Source organism: Strigops habroptila, chromosome 15 (assembly GCF_004027225.2).
Source record: "Strigops habroptila isolate Jane chromosome 15, bStrHab1.2.pri, whole genome shotgun sequence".
NCBI lineage: Eukaryota > Metazoa > Chordata > Aves > Psittaciformes > Psittacidae > Strigops > Strigops habroptila.
In genome coordinates, this window is record NC_044291.2 from 11,312,625 (window position 1) to 11,330,727 (window position 18,103).

At 46.8% G+C, this 18,103-nt stretch overlaps 1 protein-coding gene across 3 annotated transcripts in view; it reads left to right on the forward strand.

Annotated features, from left to right (window-relative positions):
* The window catches only part of EXD3 (exonuclease 3'-5' domain containing 3), a 292,767-nt gene that overhangs the window by 67,770 nt on the left and 206,894 nt on the right, over positions 1-18,103 (forward strand). For all 3 annotated transcript variants that reach the window (XM_032920298.1, XM_032920299.1, XM_032920300.1), the window contains one exon: positions 419-533. In XM_032920298.1, coding sequence (XP_032776189.1) covers positions 419-533 — 115 coding nt within the window. The remainder of the gene's footprint in view (positions 1-418; positions 534-18,103) is intronic.

Consider the following 18,103-nt stretch of genomic DNA (forward strand, 5'->3'; position numbering starts at 1 on the left):
CATACTTTCCCGTGGACTGTTTGTCCACTTTGGAGGTTAGATGAGGCTGGGGTTTTGTTTGGTTAATCAAGTAAACAGGGTTAGAGACTTTTGTTTGTGCAGTTGAAATCTGAAAGCTAATCTCAACCTTTTCCAGGAATACAGATGTTGCTTTAACTACATGTTGGTTTAACTTACATGAGATTGCAGATGCCACTTTTCAGTGTTTCTTGGTTGACTTAATTCACCAATTCACCATTTAGTTCTCTGATCCTCAGGCAATGTACTCTTGACTTCTACACTAAGCTGTATACACACAGTTTCTCCACTCTCTTGCTTAGATTCAATGGCAACAGACCACACACAAGATATTTCCTTTGTCACACAGGGTGAGGTTCCTACAGTTTGAGAGTAACACTGCATTGTTTTGTCTTTTCAGAAGCAAGAGCTTGAGCTCCCACCTCTGAGCTGTAGATCTGAGCTCAGCATCCTGATTCGGTGCTGCCTTTGGGGGAGGATGAATCAGGACAATGACTCAAGTGATCAGACCACTGGTGAGTTTTCTGCTTGTCCAAGTGTTTGCTTATCTTCTCCTGTTGGTTCAGCATGATTTGCTTTCCACTGATTTCATTTGATGCTACTGGAGGAGAATGCTGAATCAGAAATAGAACAAAACATGAGAATTCGGTGCTAAATTGCATGCCATGAAGGTTATTGGATCTCTGAGGTTTCCTGGTCCACATCAGCATTCTTAAAATTGTGTTCCAGGTTGAAAATGTTTATAGCAGTTGTTTTTGTAACTTCTCACCAGTTCAGAAGAACACATAGAATCACAGAATTCCAGCCTGGCTTGTGTTGGAAGGGAGCTTAAAGCTCCTCCAGTTCCAACCCCCTGCCACGGGCAGGGACACCTTCCACTAGAGCAGGTTGCTCCAAGCCCCTGTGTCCAACCTGGCCTTGAACACTGCCAGGGATGGGGCAGCCACAGCTTCTCTGGGCACCCTGTGCCAGCGCCTCAGCACCCTCACAGGGCAGAACTTTTTCATAATTTCATTACTGTGTGTTCCACAACTCATTCACCTTTTATCCATAGTTTAGTTTTCTCATTATTTGCTTTTGTAGCTGCTTTATCCTATGAAATGAGACCTGTGGGAGATGCACACACACCATTTCTGTGTATTCCCTATGAAGTCTCAGTGTCAGAGTCCTCAACAGAGAGGTTGAATGAACAGGAATTTGTTACTTATTCTGGCTCAGTCCTGCCATAAGTCTCCTCTCCTCTTCCATCCCCATCTTTGGTTACTGGAATCCAGCATCATTCAGTGCTTCTGGCAGTGTCTGCAAGGGAGCAGGCCTGGGGGACGCAGCCTCCCGGGCTCCTGCTCAGCTCTGTGCTTTTTTGGATCTGTAAAGGGGCATTCTCAGTTCTGATGTGAGGGCTATTTTTTGTCAGTTTCCATTCTTCCCACTCTTTGTTCATGGGTGAGGTCTTTTTGTCTGATGCCTTTTTCAGAAGCAGAGGCTGCTGTGAGCTGTCTGCTCACAGGTTTGGGCATTCTTCTTTTGTTGTCAAGAGGCTTGAGAATTTCTTCCTTTTTCAGACTCGTTTGGGCAAACTCATCCAGACAGTATCGGATTGCTGGGATATTCCCTTGCTGGAATTGCTGGGATATTCCCTTGCTGGGATAGCAAGGAAAGTGGTCGTCACAGCCACCACCCTTGTGCCATGCTTTGCTGTCACAGTCCACATGGCTGTAGGCAGAGCAAGTTGATGGAGCTGGACACCAGCCTACACTGCAGAACTTGCCATTGTCCCTGGGTTTAAGTCTGGGAGTTCAGGAATGTAAAACTGTAGGAAGATTCCTGTGGTAGCATGGATATCTATTCTGTAGTACTCTGCCTGTGGTTTATTGCTGTGAGCAGGTGATGAATCCACTCAGAATGTCATGCAGATTCATGAATCATCCCCAAAAGGACCTAGAGGCATTCAAGGAAAGTGTCTCTAACACAAGCCGTCCTGGGTGCTCGTGAGGATGTGTGGACATTATGAACATGGTCAGAATGTTCACAGATTGCTCATTGCAGTCTTATCTTTTGGAAGGGTAATAAATGTTATGCTTTGAGTTTATTTAGATCCACTCTCTAACAGGCACAGGCATGAAGCTGTCCAGAGGGACACATTTCCAATGTCCTACTCGTGTGGGTTTTACACCTTCTGTTGGATGCTTAGTACTGGTTACTCTTGGAGTCAAGATACTGGGTTAGGCAGGTGAGATCCACTGATGATTTATATCTTGGCTGAAGATAGGAATCTCCACATTCAGACCTCCTTTTGTCCAGCTTCCAGTACCTGCCTTCTGCAGCCACCTCTTACGTTTTACATTGTTGGTTCATGTCATTATTTGAGCCTTGCTGCCACTGTGGCTATACTTAGAGAGGAAGGATATTATAATCTGTGAAAGATTAAAATATTTTACTGTAACCCAGCTGGAAGGGCAGCACTTTTCTCAGGGCAAGAGACAGCCAAGGTTTTTCCCATTTCTGTCCTCCCCTTGTATACAGGAAGGAAGTGCTGGCAAAGGCCCCCTTAGCTTCCTGTCGACTTTGGAGCACATTTCCAGACACAACCTTCTCCACCATCCATCACCCAGCTCAGCCAAACAATCCCAGCAGCACAAGGGGAAAAACACATCTCCCATAGACACTGTGAGCAGAGCACCGGGGTCTGGGCACCAGTTAGAGCTGGGGGCTGTGCAGGACAGCAGGCTGGGGAATTCCCTCCCTTCCCTTCAGAAGCAAGTGTCTCAATAATCAAAATTCCCCTTTTACAAAAGAAAAAAAAAGGGAAAGAGAAGGAAAAGGGCTGATGTTTAGTAAAGAAGCTGCTGCACTGACAGGTTGTGGAGACTGAAACAAGGATCTGATGGGGGATGTTTTATGGGTCAGAGCAGCCTGGGGTGATGTGTCTGGCCACAGGGGAAGGAAGGAACTGTTGTCTGCTGTGATGGAGACAGAGGTATCTGTCAGGTCTTCAGGGTAGGGCAGCGGTGAAGCAAACACTATCTGTGCTGCCTTAAAGGAAGAAATAAATAAGGTGTAGGCCTCACCTATACATGAATCACCTGTGTTGAATATGATTCTGTGGTTCTCTCCAAGAAAAGGCTCAGAACTGCACTGTGACCTTTTTCTCGCATCACGTTTAAATGCTCCATTACACTATTCAGATAATGTTTTCAGACCTGTTGGCTCTGTGACCTCTTTTTGACCATTCCTCAAAACACCTATTTGGTTTTACCCTTTCAGTATGGTTTTAGTATTCTTCCAGCTTTGAGCTGTGCATTTCATTTGGTTCTGAAAGCAAAACTCTAAACAACAAAGATTGGCTGTTAAGATGATGAGTAATTATAGAATCATAGAATCCCAGACTGGTTTGGGTTGGAAGGGACCTTAAAGCTCACCCAGTTCCAACCCCCTGCCATGGGCAGGGACACCTTCCACTAGAGCAGGTTGCTCCAAGCCCCGTCCAACGTATTACTGAAATACCTCTCAAGATCACTGGTAATCCCATTGTACAACTGGACGTGACAGTGTATCAAAAGTCTAACGTGCCAGAGAAACAACTTTTCAATACTTGAAGCTTAACATTCCTAATACATCCAGTCTGAATGCTTTATGTGTAAGGCTGAGCACACAGGTTAGTCTTGCTGGGTGTGAGCATCCACACAGACAGAGCTCTCTCTGCATTACCACATTCTCAGCATTTTCCAGCAGGTATTTTAGAAGCCATCCTATTGTTCTTTGGCCTGAGCTACTTCAAAGCTGCCTTCTGGTAGGTCATGTTCAACAGCAAGAGAGCTAGTTTGTACTTGGGAATGGAAGGAGGGGAATGGGAAGGCTATCAACCACCAAGGTAATTGTGCCTGTCCTGGGCTCAAATTAATGCTGCTCTTGTTCAACTGTATTCGGTTTGAGCCCACACCTCAGCTAAGCACAGTAGCTTGTACATCCATGTGGAGCTCAAACACCTCCAAGACTGATCTGTTTGGGTCACTGGAGGCTTTGGGGTAAAATTCAAGTGAGAGTCCAGCTTAATGGTAAATTGAAAATGTACACGGACATTTCAGCAGCTGCTAAATTGAGTCAGACAGTAATGTGTGGGGGGTTGCATGTTCCTGAATTCACTGACACTACAGGATTCCATCAGTCTTTCCTCTGACTTCTCTCTGAAGAAGGCTGCTGTCAGGAATTCCTGCCCAGTGGACTCAGAGTCAAACCAGTATTTACTTAAGGCTACGTTTTGGCAAAGTTGGGATGAAGTTGGAATAGGAGCATGAGCTCTAGGATTAAAGAATGAGATGTTGTTTTAATGATAACGTTTTTAGGGAAGAGTTGTGGAAGTAATTGGTGAAGACTTTCCAAAAGCAAACTGTGTACTACTGAAATCTGGCCACTGTGGCCCCATGTGCATACTGCCCAATGTGGTGGTTGTGTTTGTAACACATCTTTCAGTTTATACTCTTTATGCTTGTTCTTATATCAGGTACAAACCAGTGTGTAACTCTTAACAGCTTTGAGAAGCAAAAGAATCCCCGTCTCTGTGCAGGCTACCTACAAGAGCACCTCGCCTGCCCAGCCAGATGTGCCTGCCTGTGGTTGTTTCATTCCTTCCCCTCTGGTTCACATTTTTATTGTCCTTTGTCTGGGCTTGCAACAGGCATGGGGTGGGGAGTAAGCTCCTTAAATGCCTTTACAGTACTCTGTGGGACAAAAATGACTCCTCATTTGAAGTCTTTATGGAATGCAGCATTATGGAGTCCTCATTTAAAATCTGAAGTCATTTCTGAAATGCTAACAGTTATTTTGGAATCTACCAGAAATGCACATGAGTAACACCAATTGAAACAGAAAAGAAGGTAAAAGTTCCTGGGTATGGGAAGGATGATGAGGAGCAGTAATAGCTGCTTGTTTATGAAAACAATGACAAACCCAAAACCTAACCCATCAGGGCAATGACCTAGAGCTAGGTAAAGTCAGGTTTCCCACTCGTCAGGGCTGAATGCAGGTGCTGCCCATTGAAGTTGTCAACTTTAAAAGAAGAAAAGCAAAACCCAGCAACCTCCTTTCAGGCTGTGCTGTAGACCCGGAGTCCCCAGACAGCTCGTGGCTCGTGGCACTCTCAGTTCTCTGTTTTGTGAAAGTATGACTCTTCCACTCTGAGAAGCTGCTCGACTGCACATGGGAAGGTGCTCACATTGCCAGCGTGCAGCATCGCTTCGTTGTCCTCTAGATTAGTTTATTGTATCTTTGCTTGTCATGACCATCCTGTTTGGAGAGAGAAGACATCACTCTAACAGGCAGTGGGTGCAATTCTGCTTATTTCCTACATGCACTGGTCTCTTATTTATTATCCTGGGATCATGGAATCCAGCCTGGTTTGTGTTGGAAGGGAGCTTAAAGCTCCTCCAGTTCCAACCCCCTGCCATGGGCAGGGACACCTTCCACTAGAGCAGGTTGCTCCAAGCCCCTGTGTCCAACCTGGCCTTGAACACTGCCAGGGATGGGGCAGCCACAGCTTCTCTGGGCACCTTGTGCCAGCGCCTCAGCACCCTCACAGGGAAGAGCTTCTGCCTCAGAGCTCATCTCAATCTCCCCTCTGGCAGGTTAAAGCCATTCCCCCTTGTCCTGTCCCTACACACCCTAATCTAATTAGGCACAATGACAGCAACAGGTTAAATAAGACACAGGACTGTGACTTGTTGACAGTGTCTCTTTTAAGTCCAAGAATGCCTATTTGAAATCCATCCACCACACAGCAGCCAAGTCTCTGGCACGAGGGACAGCAGTGACATGGTCAGATGTGCTGAAACCACCGAGGCAAAGCTGCTGTGCTAGGAGAAGCTGTGAGCAGGTGAGGGTTTGCTTCTAGAGCCTGTGCCTGGGAGGACTGGTAGTTCTCAAAGAAGTGGAAGCAGACAGGGACTTGTGAGCCCCTTCGGATCTGCTGGTGCTGTCATGGCCCATGGCTCAAGGGAAGACAAGTCCTCAGGACTGCCAAAACCTCTGAAAAGTCAAAGAAATAGGTTATAATAGTAAAATGCTGTTTGCTCAGGTATAGAGAAACATGGTGTGACTGAAAAGAGTTCTGTTCAGGTTGCATGTATGGCCATACCACATAAACTGATTGATAGCAGAGAAGTTTTCCATGGTTTGATTGCCGGTCTCTACATTCCTTTTTGCAAAAAGGATGGAGTATAAGAGCTGTTTCCTCCCACTCTGGTGCTTTCACATAAATCTAGTGAAGACAAGGGTCAAGTTAAATCCAAGAGCCTCAAACAACCCTCATCAGCTCTAGCAAACTTGGAGGAAAAACATACTGTGAAACCAAACAAGCACTAGTTTTGAGAAAGCCTGGAGGTGAAACTGTGTCCTACAACTCAGGACCACGCTGCTGCCTCTTGGTGCAGCACCTTGAGATGAATCCCACTGTCCATCATCACGCTACCCCAGAGCTGAACATACTGGCTTTGCTGTCCCACAGCATACCAAGAAACACATCAAAAAGTGTCAGGCAAAGCACAGGGTTTTCCACATCCTTCTTTCCCTGGCTCCACAGACCTTGCTCCCGAGGCACATCTTCTCCAGCTAGACAAGAACCTGCAGGGTGCTGTGTGCCTGCAGCACGTAGCCACAGATCTTCTCACCTAAGGTGTCTGCCCCTAAACAAAAGGGTTTGGGAGTAAACCCAACCTCCATTTGTGTGTGGGGAGGGCTGAACGACACTGCCACTGCAGGGATTCGTTTGTGTTTCAGTGGGAACTGTGAGGCAATAGCAAGGTCCTGCTCGGGGTCTGGAGCAGGGTTTGCTGTGTGTGATTGTGCCTTCTTTTAAATTAAACTATTTTGCAAGCACTTCCTTCCTGCATTTCTCAGAAGGAGGGAGGGGGGTGTGCAAAGAATGTTTAACTGCCTTTGACGGAGGAGGAAAACTGAAGAAAACAAGAGATGCAATCCTAACTACTGACCTTTTACTTGAGCTTGGTTATGTTTTTCAGCAGCAGAGCCTCCAGGGAGTAACAGCATCCTCCTTGCTATTGTGCTGCCTGCCCAAAAAGGGGACTAAAGTTCAGCTTTTATGATGTTCTCACTCTGGGCTTGTGGGAAAAAGGCCACATTCCCTTTCTTAGGTCATACGAGTGCAAGAGATGACAGAGTCCTCCAGTCTAACCCCAGGGCATTAGGCCAGTTCAGAATGAGACTGGGACAGACAGCTTGGTAAATCTGCAGCAGCTTTTGCTCCTTATGGAGGTTCCCGGCAGGTGGGAGGGTAATTTACAGTGTTAAATTACAAGACACTGATTTATTTCATGTGGATGTGTTATTGTTCCATAAGAGCACATGGGTTGCCATTACTTGTGATGGAGTCTTGCACTTTATTGTCAAATGCTCCTTTTCCACTTTGGTTGACAGTTACTGGAGATGAGTGTTGCCCGCTAAGACAACAGCAAGAGGCAAATAAGCATAAAACAAGCCTCCCCAACATAAAACTCCTCCCCAACAAACCACAGGTTTTAGGGAGCCCTCCACAGTTTTGAGGACTGAGATTATTGCAGTGGATGTTCTCACATTGTGCTCCGTGTCCATCAGGGTGTTTGTTCCCTGTACGTAGGGACTAGAAGCCATCAGTCGCTTTGCTCACTGGTTCAGCTCAGGCTCCCATCTCTGAGGTGCCACGCTCAGCACTGCAGCAGCAGGCTGACTGTCACCAGTTCCCTTCGCAGCATCCCGTGTCTCTATCCGCAGGGATTTCCTCTAGCCTTGTTGTTGAAGTGTTGTTCAGTAGATACTGAGCTGGTATTTTTAATGGTGTGGTCCTGGCTCTGGAGAGATGGTTGTGCTTCCTGAAATGTGGAGCAGTCTGGGAGCAGAGGAGGTTCTGCCTGGAAAGGCACCTATCTTAAGGGCAGACGTTGTTTTAAAGTTATACACACTGGTTTTTAAGGTTACTGTAAGACATATTGTTTAAACAATAAATCTGGGTGATGCTGGGGTCCATCTGTGCATTTGCATCCTGTCAGCAGTGCTTGCAACTCCTGCTCGGGTGCTGCAGCATCTTACCCTGGCTGTATTGTGCTGCAGCACACAGAGATCCTTGTGTGTGTCTCGTGTCTTGTGGCTGATACATGAGCTTACCTTAAGTTGGAGCCTTGTCTTTCATGTGCTGGGGCATATAAAACTCAACATTGTACCTGCCTACCCTGCAGTTCATTGAAGATATATATATCTTCTCTACCTATTGTGTAATTAATAATGTGTATCTAGATGTTACAATGAGAGGTGTGTGCTGTGCCAGAACGGAGCAGATGGAAGTGCTGACTGATCTGTCAGCTTAATTGCAGCTGTGAAGGGAAGGTCTAGCTCCCTGCCCTTCTCCCTCTTGCCCTCATAGCCAGTCCTGGGTACTTGAGGCATCCTCTTTGCTCCAGTGCTGGTACCTTGGACCCTTCACTGAGCTGTTTCAGTTCACTGGCTCAGCAAGAACTGATCCATGTTTTGGCCAGGTTAGATTCCTGCCAACAGCTTGGGTCGAACAAGCTTCTGAGTGCTCTTCTGGGGACCAGAGCCCGTGTGAGCTGAGGCAGGGAAGGGATGCTCTGCATTGCAGCAGGGTGAGCTGTGGTGGGAGGGTGTTGGGTGTTGCCACACACCTCTGACATGGTGGAACATGCGACTGCAGTGAAGTGAAGCCAGCTCACCACTGTGATTACTTACACAGAGCCGTAGACTGGTTTGTGTTGGAAGGGAGTTTAAAGCTCCTCCAGTTCCAACCCCCTGCCACGGACAGGGACACATTCCACTAGAGCAGGTTGCTCCAAGCCCCTATGTCCAACCTGGCCTTGAACACTGCCAGGGATGGGGCAGCTACAGCTTCTCTGGGCACCCTGTGCCAGCGCCTCAGCACCCTCACAGGGAAGAGCTTCTGCCTAAGAGCTCGTCTCAATCTCCCCTGTGGCAGGTTAAAGCCATTCCCCCTGTCCTGTCCCTCCAGGCCCTTGTCCAAAGCCCCTCTCCAGGTTTCTTGTAGGCAAGAAATGTTTTGCCTTTTCACACTGAGCTTTTGCAGTGGGTGTTTTCAAGTTTTGCTTTTGCAGTGACTGACCCTCAGATTTGGTAACTACAAGTATCTGGTTACCTGCGGTGTGCAGGCAGGTGTTTGGGTTGGGGAGGAAAGAAATTAGGTCTTTGGAGTTGGTGAACTCTCTGGCATTTCTGGTTATCACAGTGAGTGGTAGAGTACAGATGAATGCTGGATAACAGGCATGAAGCTGAGGGAGCTTTGCCAGGAGGTTTGCTGCAGACAAGAGTTGCCCCCATGATGTGAAGCCGGTGGGCAGTGGCATTCAGGGAACCCAGGAGGGGGTCTGGTCAAGGCAGAATCATGGTTCTTTCAGCCTGTTTGACAATTGTTTAATATTAATCTGTCTTTCTGGCTTACAAGTGTTGATTTTCATATACACAAGAAAATGCCAGCAGCAGCCTGATGTGCGGTGCTGTCTCGGCAGAGGTGCTGGGTGTTTAGTTTAATGCTGGATGGGGTTGTTTAGTCTGGAGAAGAGAAGGCTCAGGGGGGACCTTATCGCTCTCTGCAACTGCCTGACAGGAGGCTGGAGCCAGGAGGGGGCTGGTCTCTGCTCCCAAGGAACAAGGGATGGGACAAGAGGAAACGGCCTCAAGCTGCACCAGGGGAGGTTTAGATGGAGCTGAGGAACAATTCCTTCCCCAGAGGGTGCTCAGGCATTGGAACAGGCTGCCCAGGGCAGGGCTGGAGTCACCGTCCCTGCAAGTGTTCACACCCCGTGTAGCCGAGGCCCTCAGTGCCATGGGTTAGTGGTGGCCTTGGCAGTGCTGGGAACGGTTGGACTTGATGATCTCAAAGGTCTTTTCCAACCTGGTTGATTCTGTGATTCTGTTCTATGTTGGCTCTTGCTCAGCTGCTCGCTCTCCACCACCAGCTAAGGAGGGAGTGACATTGGTGGCTGTGGAAGAGCCACCATCTCTGTTGACTTGCAGGGAAGGAGGGAGGCCTTTGGCAGAACTGTAGGCTTTGGCTCTCCAGATCATTCATTTAACCTGCTTTAAGTTCGCCTAATCGGAGGAGGTGTCTCTTTTCATTTCCTTCTGGATGCTCTTTGTCCGTGGCTACACAGGCACTGGGAGACAGAAGGGTCTTTCCTAAGTTAAGTTGTTTGTTTTTTCTTGGGGAAAAAGAAATGCAGATTTATGATCAGTTTCCCTCCCCAGGGCTCTACCTCAGGAAAATCTTCTGTGAAGCAGTTTTCAGCTCTTACTTCAAGAAGCCTGTAGCAAGCTCTCAGTACTTCAGCATAACAAAAGTTCACGCAGTTCAGAGCTTTCATGATTACAGAGAAGCTTTGCTTGGGATTTTCAGAATGTCCTAGACACAATTAAAGGAATTTCTTAGCAAGGAGAGTGCAGGCTGGGGACTCTCCAGCAGATGTAATCACTCAAGGAAAACTTTGTTTGGCTTGGCTGGGTCCTGCCTTCGTTCCATGCTCTTTCATCCCACCACCATCCTTTGTCTCTCAGCCTGTTGCATGGTCTCTCTGTCTGTCTTTGTCCTTCCTTCTTTCAACCTGCCCTGCGTTCCCTTGCAGGCCGAATGGGGCAGCGTTAACCTGGCTACTGCCAAGACAAGCAGCGAGTCGGGATGAAAGAGGGGGCCTTTGGCTTGTCATGAGACTTCAGTCACTCACTTCCTAGAATTAAAGGCTGCGAGTGGATCTGTCAGCCAGCCAAGGCAGAGACAATGATTGTGGTTCCATTTTGTTCCTTTGATACTGACTGAAATGTGTGCACCAAATGGGAAAACAAGATTTGCATGAAAGTTCTGCTGGGAGACTTTGGGTAAAGCCCTTTGCTTCCCAGTGCCTGGGCGTGGAAGAAGTGCAGCATCTTCCTGTGATGCACAGCCTGACGTGCAGCTCTTTGAGGAAATCAACCTCTGCTTGATGTAGAGAAGGGAAAATACAAACTTGGAAGGCTGTTGTCTTCGTGCTGTTGGCAGGTCTTTTTGATAGCACTTCATTCAGCACTGCTGCTCTGGGGCATGGCTTGGTAGCATCATTGACTTGCAAGAAAGTGTTGAAGTGGTCACAGTCAGGGCTGTAAAAGGATTCCATTTGGGAGATCAGTATGTCCTTGGCTGTGTGCAAGTCTGATAGAAAGATTTCAAAGGTCTTGATTTCAAATGCTTTTGGTGGAGAAGGGCAACCACTTGAAAGGCTTTTAGGTAGCTGCAGCTCACAGACTCCTGCAGAGTGTTGGATTGTTTAGGAAGCTTTATGTCAAACTTGGTGATGTTTTTGCATTGCCAAGGAAGCCAGTACAGACTTCCTAATGTGTTTGCTTTGGTGCTCCCGGAGCTCCAAAGGCAGCGTCTTCACTTCTGAACCTGCTGCAAACTGTAACGGCTCATGAAGTCTGTGGTAGCTCCTGGCTGGGAGATGCTGTAGATAGCACAAAGAATTGTTGAAGGTAAGGGTTGCATTCAGTCACACCTGTCACACTGCATGGTCCCTTTTCAGGATGGAGCTGTTGTGAGAGTGCACAAGCACTTGGATCTTTCAATCCCTAGCAACTATGTGGTGCTCTCCTCAGTCTGCTTCCTTCTACTCCCCACTGCTCACTTGTTTAAACTGCTTGTGAGTCCACATATTTAGTATCCTTCACTTCAATATCTTATTGTACTCATTTTCTATTTTAAGACTTTTTGCATCCTCTATTACATCATTATTACTCTAACCATGTGCTCACATAGGTCTGTGGTAGCCAATGTGCTCTAAACCAAAGTAGTGTTGATACCAGGTCTTCAGTGTCAGGCCGTGTGTCCAGCAATGTACAATGGACAGTTGTACACTGTCCATTGTGAATGACTGGAGCACTGTAGTGTGTGGTCTGGTTCTTCCATGGGATATGATGACATGCAAAAGGCCTTAATGAATATTCGATTTTAAATTATATGTACATTTTAAATAGGCGAGGTGATGAACAAATAAGTACATGAAAGATCCTTCAACTTCTGTGTTCCAGAGCTAATAGCTAATTCTTGGACACCCCAAGCCAAAATATTTAGCAGTATTGATCCTCTTGTGAGGCTGGAGGCTGAGGAGACTTTTAAGTCCAGAGACAATGTTGTTGTCTTTTTGGACATGAGCTGGTTTTCAGCTTTAAACTGCAATGTACTGCTGTGTTGATTAGTGGAGAGCTGTGGCTGCAGCACCGTCCTCTGCTCAGTGGTTTGGGCTTGTTGTAAGTTCTGTCACTGGTGAAGTTGTGATGAGGTTCCCTCCCAGGCCTTGATGGACATTTAAAATGCTAAGGTCAGGTTGAGTGAAAAGCCTGAGAAATGCCTGTGAAATGGTGCTTATTGCCACAAACCACTTTATAATCCAGCCTGGCTTCCCTGTCTCACGGTAGGATCATTGCAGCACCCTGATTCTCTGTAGCCCACCCCTTCAGCCATCCCTGAGCTGACCACGGGCTGGGGAGGCAGCAGGATATTGCACACTAAGCTGTTTTTCTCCATTTTGATTCAGCAGTGTAACTCAGTATCTCAGACTAAAAAGACTTTCCATTGGTATTCATGGCTCATATAACAGCTCCTCAACTGTTTCCTGCGGGTTCGGACGGAAAGGATCTTTCCATGCATAATTTAATCACATTCAGCACTGCAGCACTTGGGTTCCCTTTTCTTTTTCCACAGAAAATCTATAACATCTTGTTAGTTAAACCTTCTACTTTCAGAAATGCCCTGAGCTTGCTTATCTTGCTCATTCAGGTAAACACCTCTCAGCATCCTGTTTTTCTTATGTCATACGAACAGGAAGAGAGCGATTGTTTGAGATGTGCGTCAGTCATCATTGTAACCAGGCAGCCCTGTTACCCTCCCCATTGCCATAGAAACCAGCAAATCTCCTCAACCATGGAGGGGGGAGCTGACAGGTAGCCAGCCTTTTCTACTTACCCTCTCAAGAGCTGTAACTTTGTGAATCGTGTCTAGGACCTCTCAAAGATGAGTTTTCTTTATTTTCACTAAGAGGATGCACCTCTAAATTCTGCAAGTGAAAAGGCATCACTCATTGATCTGCAGTAGCAGTGAGATCTTTTATTCAGTCTTGTATGTGGTACTAGAGACCCTGAAGAATTCCAAAGCAAGCTCTTCAGTGAGTGAGAGCACCACGTGCAGTACCGGGCAGGTTTTTGCCTGTGTCTAATGTCTGTAACGTGTCCTAGAGCAGAATGGTGTGAGCTGGCTCATGGGAACAGATTTGGCTATTCTGCACTCACTTAAAGGTGACCTGGAGAGCTCTGTGCATGGAGGCAGCAGATTCAGTATTTGGGGCACATTTGGGATGAATTGGAACTGTTCCCGGCTCTTCAGGGTGGGATTTTCAAAAGCAGCATTGGGAGCAGACATATGTATGAAGAACATGTTATTTGAAGGTCCTTGCTTTCTCTGGCAATATTGAGTATTGCTGCTGGACACAGAGCTTTAGCATAACGCTGAGATGTAATTAGCTATAGGAAGAAGAAGGAATTTTACCAATATTTTCTTCAACATAAGCAAAGTAGCAATTGCATTCTGCCTATGGAGAGCTTCATTCAGCCTGGACATATGGCTCATCTCCATCTTAGTTACTTGAGTCTTTTAATTACATTATATATAACACGCAAATCAGTTTGGTTCAATATACTGCCTGTCAAGAGCATGGATGCCGGGTGCCCACATCTGCCTTTTCTGTTACTTGTAGCCTGTCCTATCATATGCAGGCAGAGGAGGAGGAGGAGGTAGGAGATGAGCAGGAATGTACGAAGGTGACAATAGTGTTGGAGACTTCATCTCTTGAACACACAGCCTAAGGGACAGAAAAGAAACTGGCCTGGCAGCGGGGATCGTTGGGTACCTGTGCCTTGGAGGAATAGCCAAGGGAAGAGAAGCAGAGGGAAAAGTGAATTCCCAGAAGCAATGTTCAAGTGGTGACTTCCAGGACACGGTGCTGTGTGATGCAGGGAACCATCGTTCAGCATCCGTGAGCCAAGGTGAAGTACTGCTGGTGGTTGGTTACTGTGTGTTCCTTTCATCCCCCCCTGATGCTCAGACTGAAGATGTGGAAGTAAACAGAATGGAGAAGTACTTGTAGGTAATTCCTGCAATCTACATGTACAGAAATGGACAGGGATGAAATCTGCAGAGATGTTCGCTTCTGTTTTCTCTGTCTTTCCTCTTAGAAAATCTTTTAAGTCTAAAAATACCCCTGTGCTGGGGGGCTGACACCAATATCTACTGCAGACTTAAAGGGTTTTTTGGTGGTTTTGTTTTTTAACTAGTGGGAACGATTTATACAAGTTTTAACACGTATTCGGTAGAGCGTATAAAGAGGAACTCTCACAGGTACCGGCAAGCTGGGAATTTCAAAGTAAATACTTACTAACAACAATAGGTGGCAAAATGTAATGTGTTCTTAAATGTCATAGCCTTGTTCCAATAGTTGTGTCTCCCTCCTTCAATTCTGCCTTTGTCAAGCATTGGACAATAAATGTTGTGGGCTTTTTCCTTGCTGGGAAAGTTAGTTGCAGTTGTAGTTGCAGTTGGAAGGAACCTTAAAGCTCCTCCAGTTCCAACCCCTGCCACGGGCAGGGACACCTTCCTCTAGAGCAGGTTGCTCCAAGCCCCTGTGTCCAACCTGGCCTTGAACACTGCCAGGGATGGGGCAGCCACAGCTTCTCTGGGCACCCTGTGCCAGCGCCTCAGCACCCTCACAGGGAAGAGCTTCTGCCTCAGAGCTCATCTCAATCTCCCCTCTGGCAGGTTAAAGCCATTCCCCCTGCCTTGTCCCTACAGGCCCTTGTCCAAAGCCCCTCTCCAGGTTTCCTTAGCCCCTTTAGGCACTGGAGCTGCTCTAAGGTCTCCCCTTCAGGAGCCTTCTCTTCTCCAGGCTGCCCCAGCCCAGCTCTCTCAGCCTGGCTCCAGAGCAGAGCTGCTCCAGCCCTCACAGCACCTCCGTGGCCTCCTTTGGATTCGCTCCAGCAGCTCCACATCCCTCTTGTGTTGGGATCCACAGCACAGGAGGGATGCAGATCTGCTCTTGTTTCTAATACCCACCATTAGCTGGGTCTTTACTCAGCTGTCAGCGCTGGCTTTTGCCGGTCAAGCTGTTTGCTAAGAGCAGACAGAGCTGTTATGATAACCCAACTCCGGGAAGAGAAGGTGCCAGAAAATGGGAGTTCCTTCATCCAGTCTTGTTTTCCCCCCTTGTTTTCTGCTGGTAGAAAACAGGTTCTATGCATCAAGATCTACAAGAGCAGTTTGCAGAAAAAGCACTGTCCTGGGCTACGTGGAAAGAATGTCAGAGGGAGATCTCCATTGATGATGTGCTCTCCTGCTTGCCCTGCACGTAGCTCTGGCATCATCCTCTCTTAAGCAGAAATTAAGCATGAATTAAAAACTGGACTAAAAAGTGAGACCGTGGGCTCAAGCCAAGCAAAATGCTTCCTTAGTTATGTGTATGGAAATTTTTGTGTCAGCTTTATTGGGTGAGAATTTCCACCATGGAGATGTTCCTTCAAGGAGATATTTGGGTTTAAAGCTTTGACTGAAATACATTGGTGACGCTTGATGGGGGTAGATTAAAATACATGGACTCAGCTGATGGTCTGAGCCTTTGTGCTGGGGCACTGAAAGTGGACCAAATGTTTTTAGCTGTGCATTTTAACATGTTTAATGTCTGAGTACTTTGCTAACATCAGGAACTCTCAGCATGTAAAAGCTTTTATTTCAACTTCTGTTTTAAAAAGCAATTTAATTCTCTTTTGGATACCTACAGAACAAGAACCTCATTATTTCAGTGATCTGAATGGTCTCGGCTACTAAAAAAACAACAAAAAAGTCAATTTCTTTACTGAACTTTACTGAAAGGGTTATTTTAACATGGCAGAAATGCTGAAGTACCCTTCAGGCTCCAGCTCTTTCTCAGGTCTAACCTGCAGATTTCTTTGGGTTCTGTAGCCACAGATGAAAACAGAGGATGTGTCTGATATTAAATAGCTGAATCAGCTGTTCCAGTTATGGGGCTGGGCATGTAACAGAGGTAGAAATCCTTTGAAGCTGGGAGGAGCTGGATGCCCTCAGCACCCTCCACCTTGCTGGTAGGGATGAAGCTGCAGCACTTTGGTTCTGTGGTGGGCCTGGTCTGTGCCGGTGGAACTCAGCAATGCGGCCTTGGGCAGGGAGAGGGTCTGGCCCCCCTTTAAGTGTTCGAGGCCAGGTTAGACAGGGTTGGAGCAACCTGCTCTAGTGGAAGGTGTCCCTGCCCATGGCAGGGGGTTGGAACTGAAGGTCCCTTCCAACCCAAACCAGGCTGGGATTCTATGATCTTGGTGCTTACTAACCTTTGAAATTGAGGTTACAGCCCATCTAACAGATGAGGAAACCATTACCAGTGTTGCCAGTTACTTGCAAAAGGTTTAAGATTGTTCCATTTTTAAGCTTTTATTAATTTGTATTTCACTGGCTGCCTAGAAAGCAGCTTCTTAGTGTTATTTTTAGAATTGCCACTCCTGTAAAACCATGTGCACTTCTCCTTGTCAAGCCAGGGTGTATTGGAAGTGTCCTAAAATGACTTCTGCTTGGTTGGGATGGTGGGTGACCCAAAAGCATGTTCAGACTGGTGCTGTGAGATGCTTGGCCACTGTGAGATGGGACCATGGGCAAGGGATGTTTCTGCTCCCTGAGAGCAGGTCATCTCAGGCTGTGTGAGGACGTTCCCACAGCCACGGAACTTCTTGGTTAGGTCTCACTGTTATTTCTTTAGTTGGCCCTGGGTCTGAAGGGCTTTTCCTGCTCATGCGCTGCACCCGGTGGTGCTGCTCAGGTGTCTGTATGCACGAGTTGGGAGAGGGGAGTGTGAGTGCCCAGTGGTGGGGAGAGGAAGGTCCTTGGTCCCAGTACTGAGGCAGGGGGCACTGAGCTGGCCCATCCCCACCACAGTGTCTGCTCAGCAGCTCTCCTTTCCCTTCATTGACTAGAAGCACTAAGAAAATAAGAGAAAAATGGGATTGGCTTCTCTGCTCAGACAAGCCAGCCTTTTCTTTTAATGAGAGTGCTTTTTGTTTGATCTGTGTTTTTTGGGGGGGAAATGATGAATTTTAGCCATTATGAAAACAAAAGCCATGGTTATTTGTCCGGATTGTTTTATAAGAAGCATATGTGTGCTTTATTATTCTTTTGCTTGAAGTGTGGGGATTGTTTTCAGTTGGGAGGTTGCCTTAGAAGAATGTGAACTTGTGACTCACTGAGAAATGGAGCATGTATTAGTGAAATTGTGAGGTTTCCTATTATGTTTTCATAACTGGAATGTCTCAGAATGGATCTCTTTTGCCCTCAAAGAATGGCTTTTACTGCCATTGAGACAGACCGGATTCTTTTCTAGAAATACTTGTATTGCTTTCAATACACTTTTACTCTACCCACCATTGTCTGTTTCCCTTTCTCCTCTCCAGCATGGCACTTCCTCTCTCCCAGTGTTGTCCCTGCACAGCTCATTCTCAGCCATATTCCTGTTTGGTCTCTACATCTTGACTTTTCAGTAACAATGTAGTCAGCAGTAGAGACCAAGGTATGGCTTAACATGGTGATCCCAGGAAGGGGTGGCCTCAGCTAATGGCATCTGAGGAATTCCAGCTTTTCTCTACAACAATCAAATGAGAAACATGAAATCAGCATTGAATGCAGAGCTGAATGCTTTGTGATAAGCTTTTGCAAGGATATTAGAGAAAATACAATCGGTAGAGCTAACCCTGTGACATGGTATTGCATGCTGTCACATTAATGCAGCAGATGAAACGCAGAGACTACAATTCAGGAATTGCTGGCCCGTACCTTGCTATCCTACATGCAAGCTACATAATTGAATTAGATGTTTCTATTAAATCAGGTCTGTCTGAAAAATGGCAGAGAACCACCAGAAGAGGAGCTTCTAGAGACTTGTTGGAGTGAGTCCAGAGGAGGCCACGGAGCTGCTGCGAGGGCTGGAGCAGCTCTGCTCTG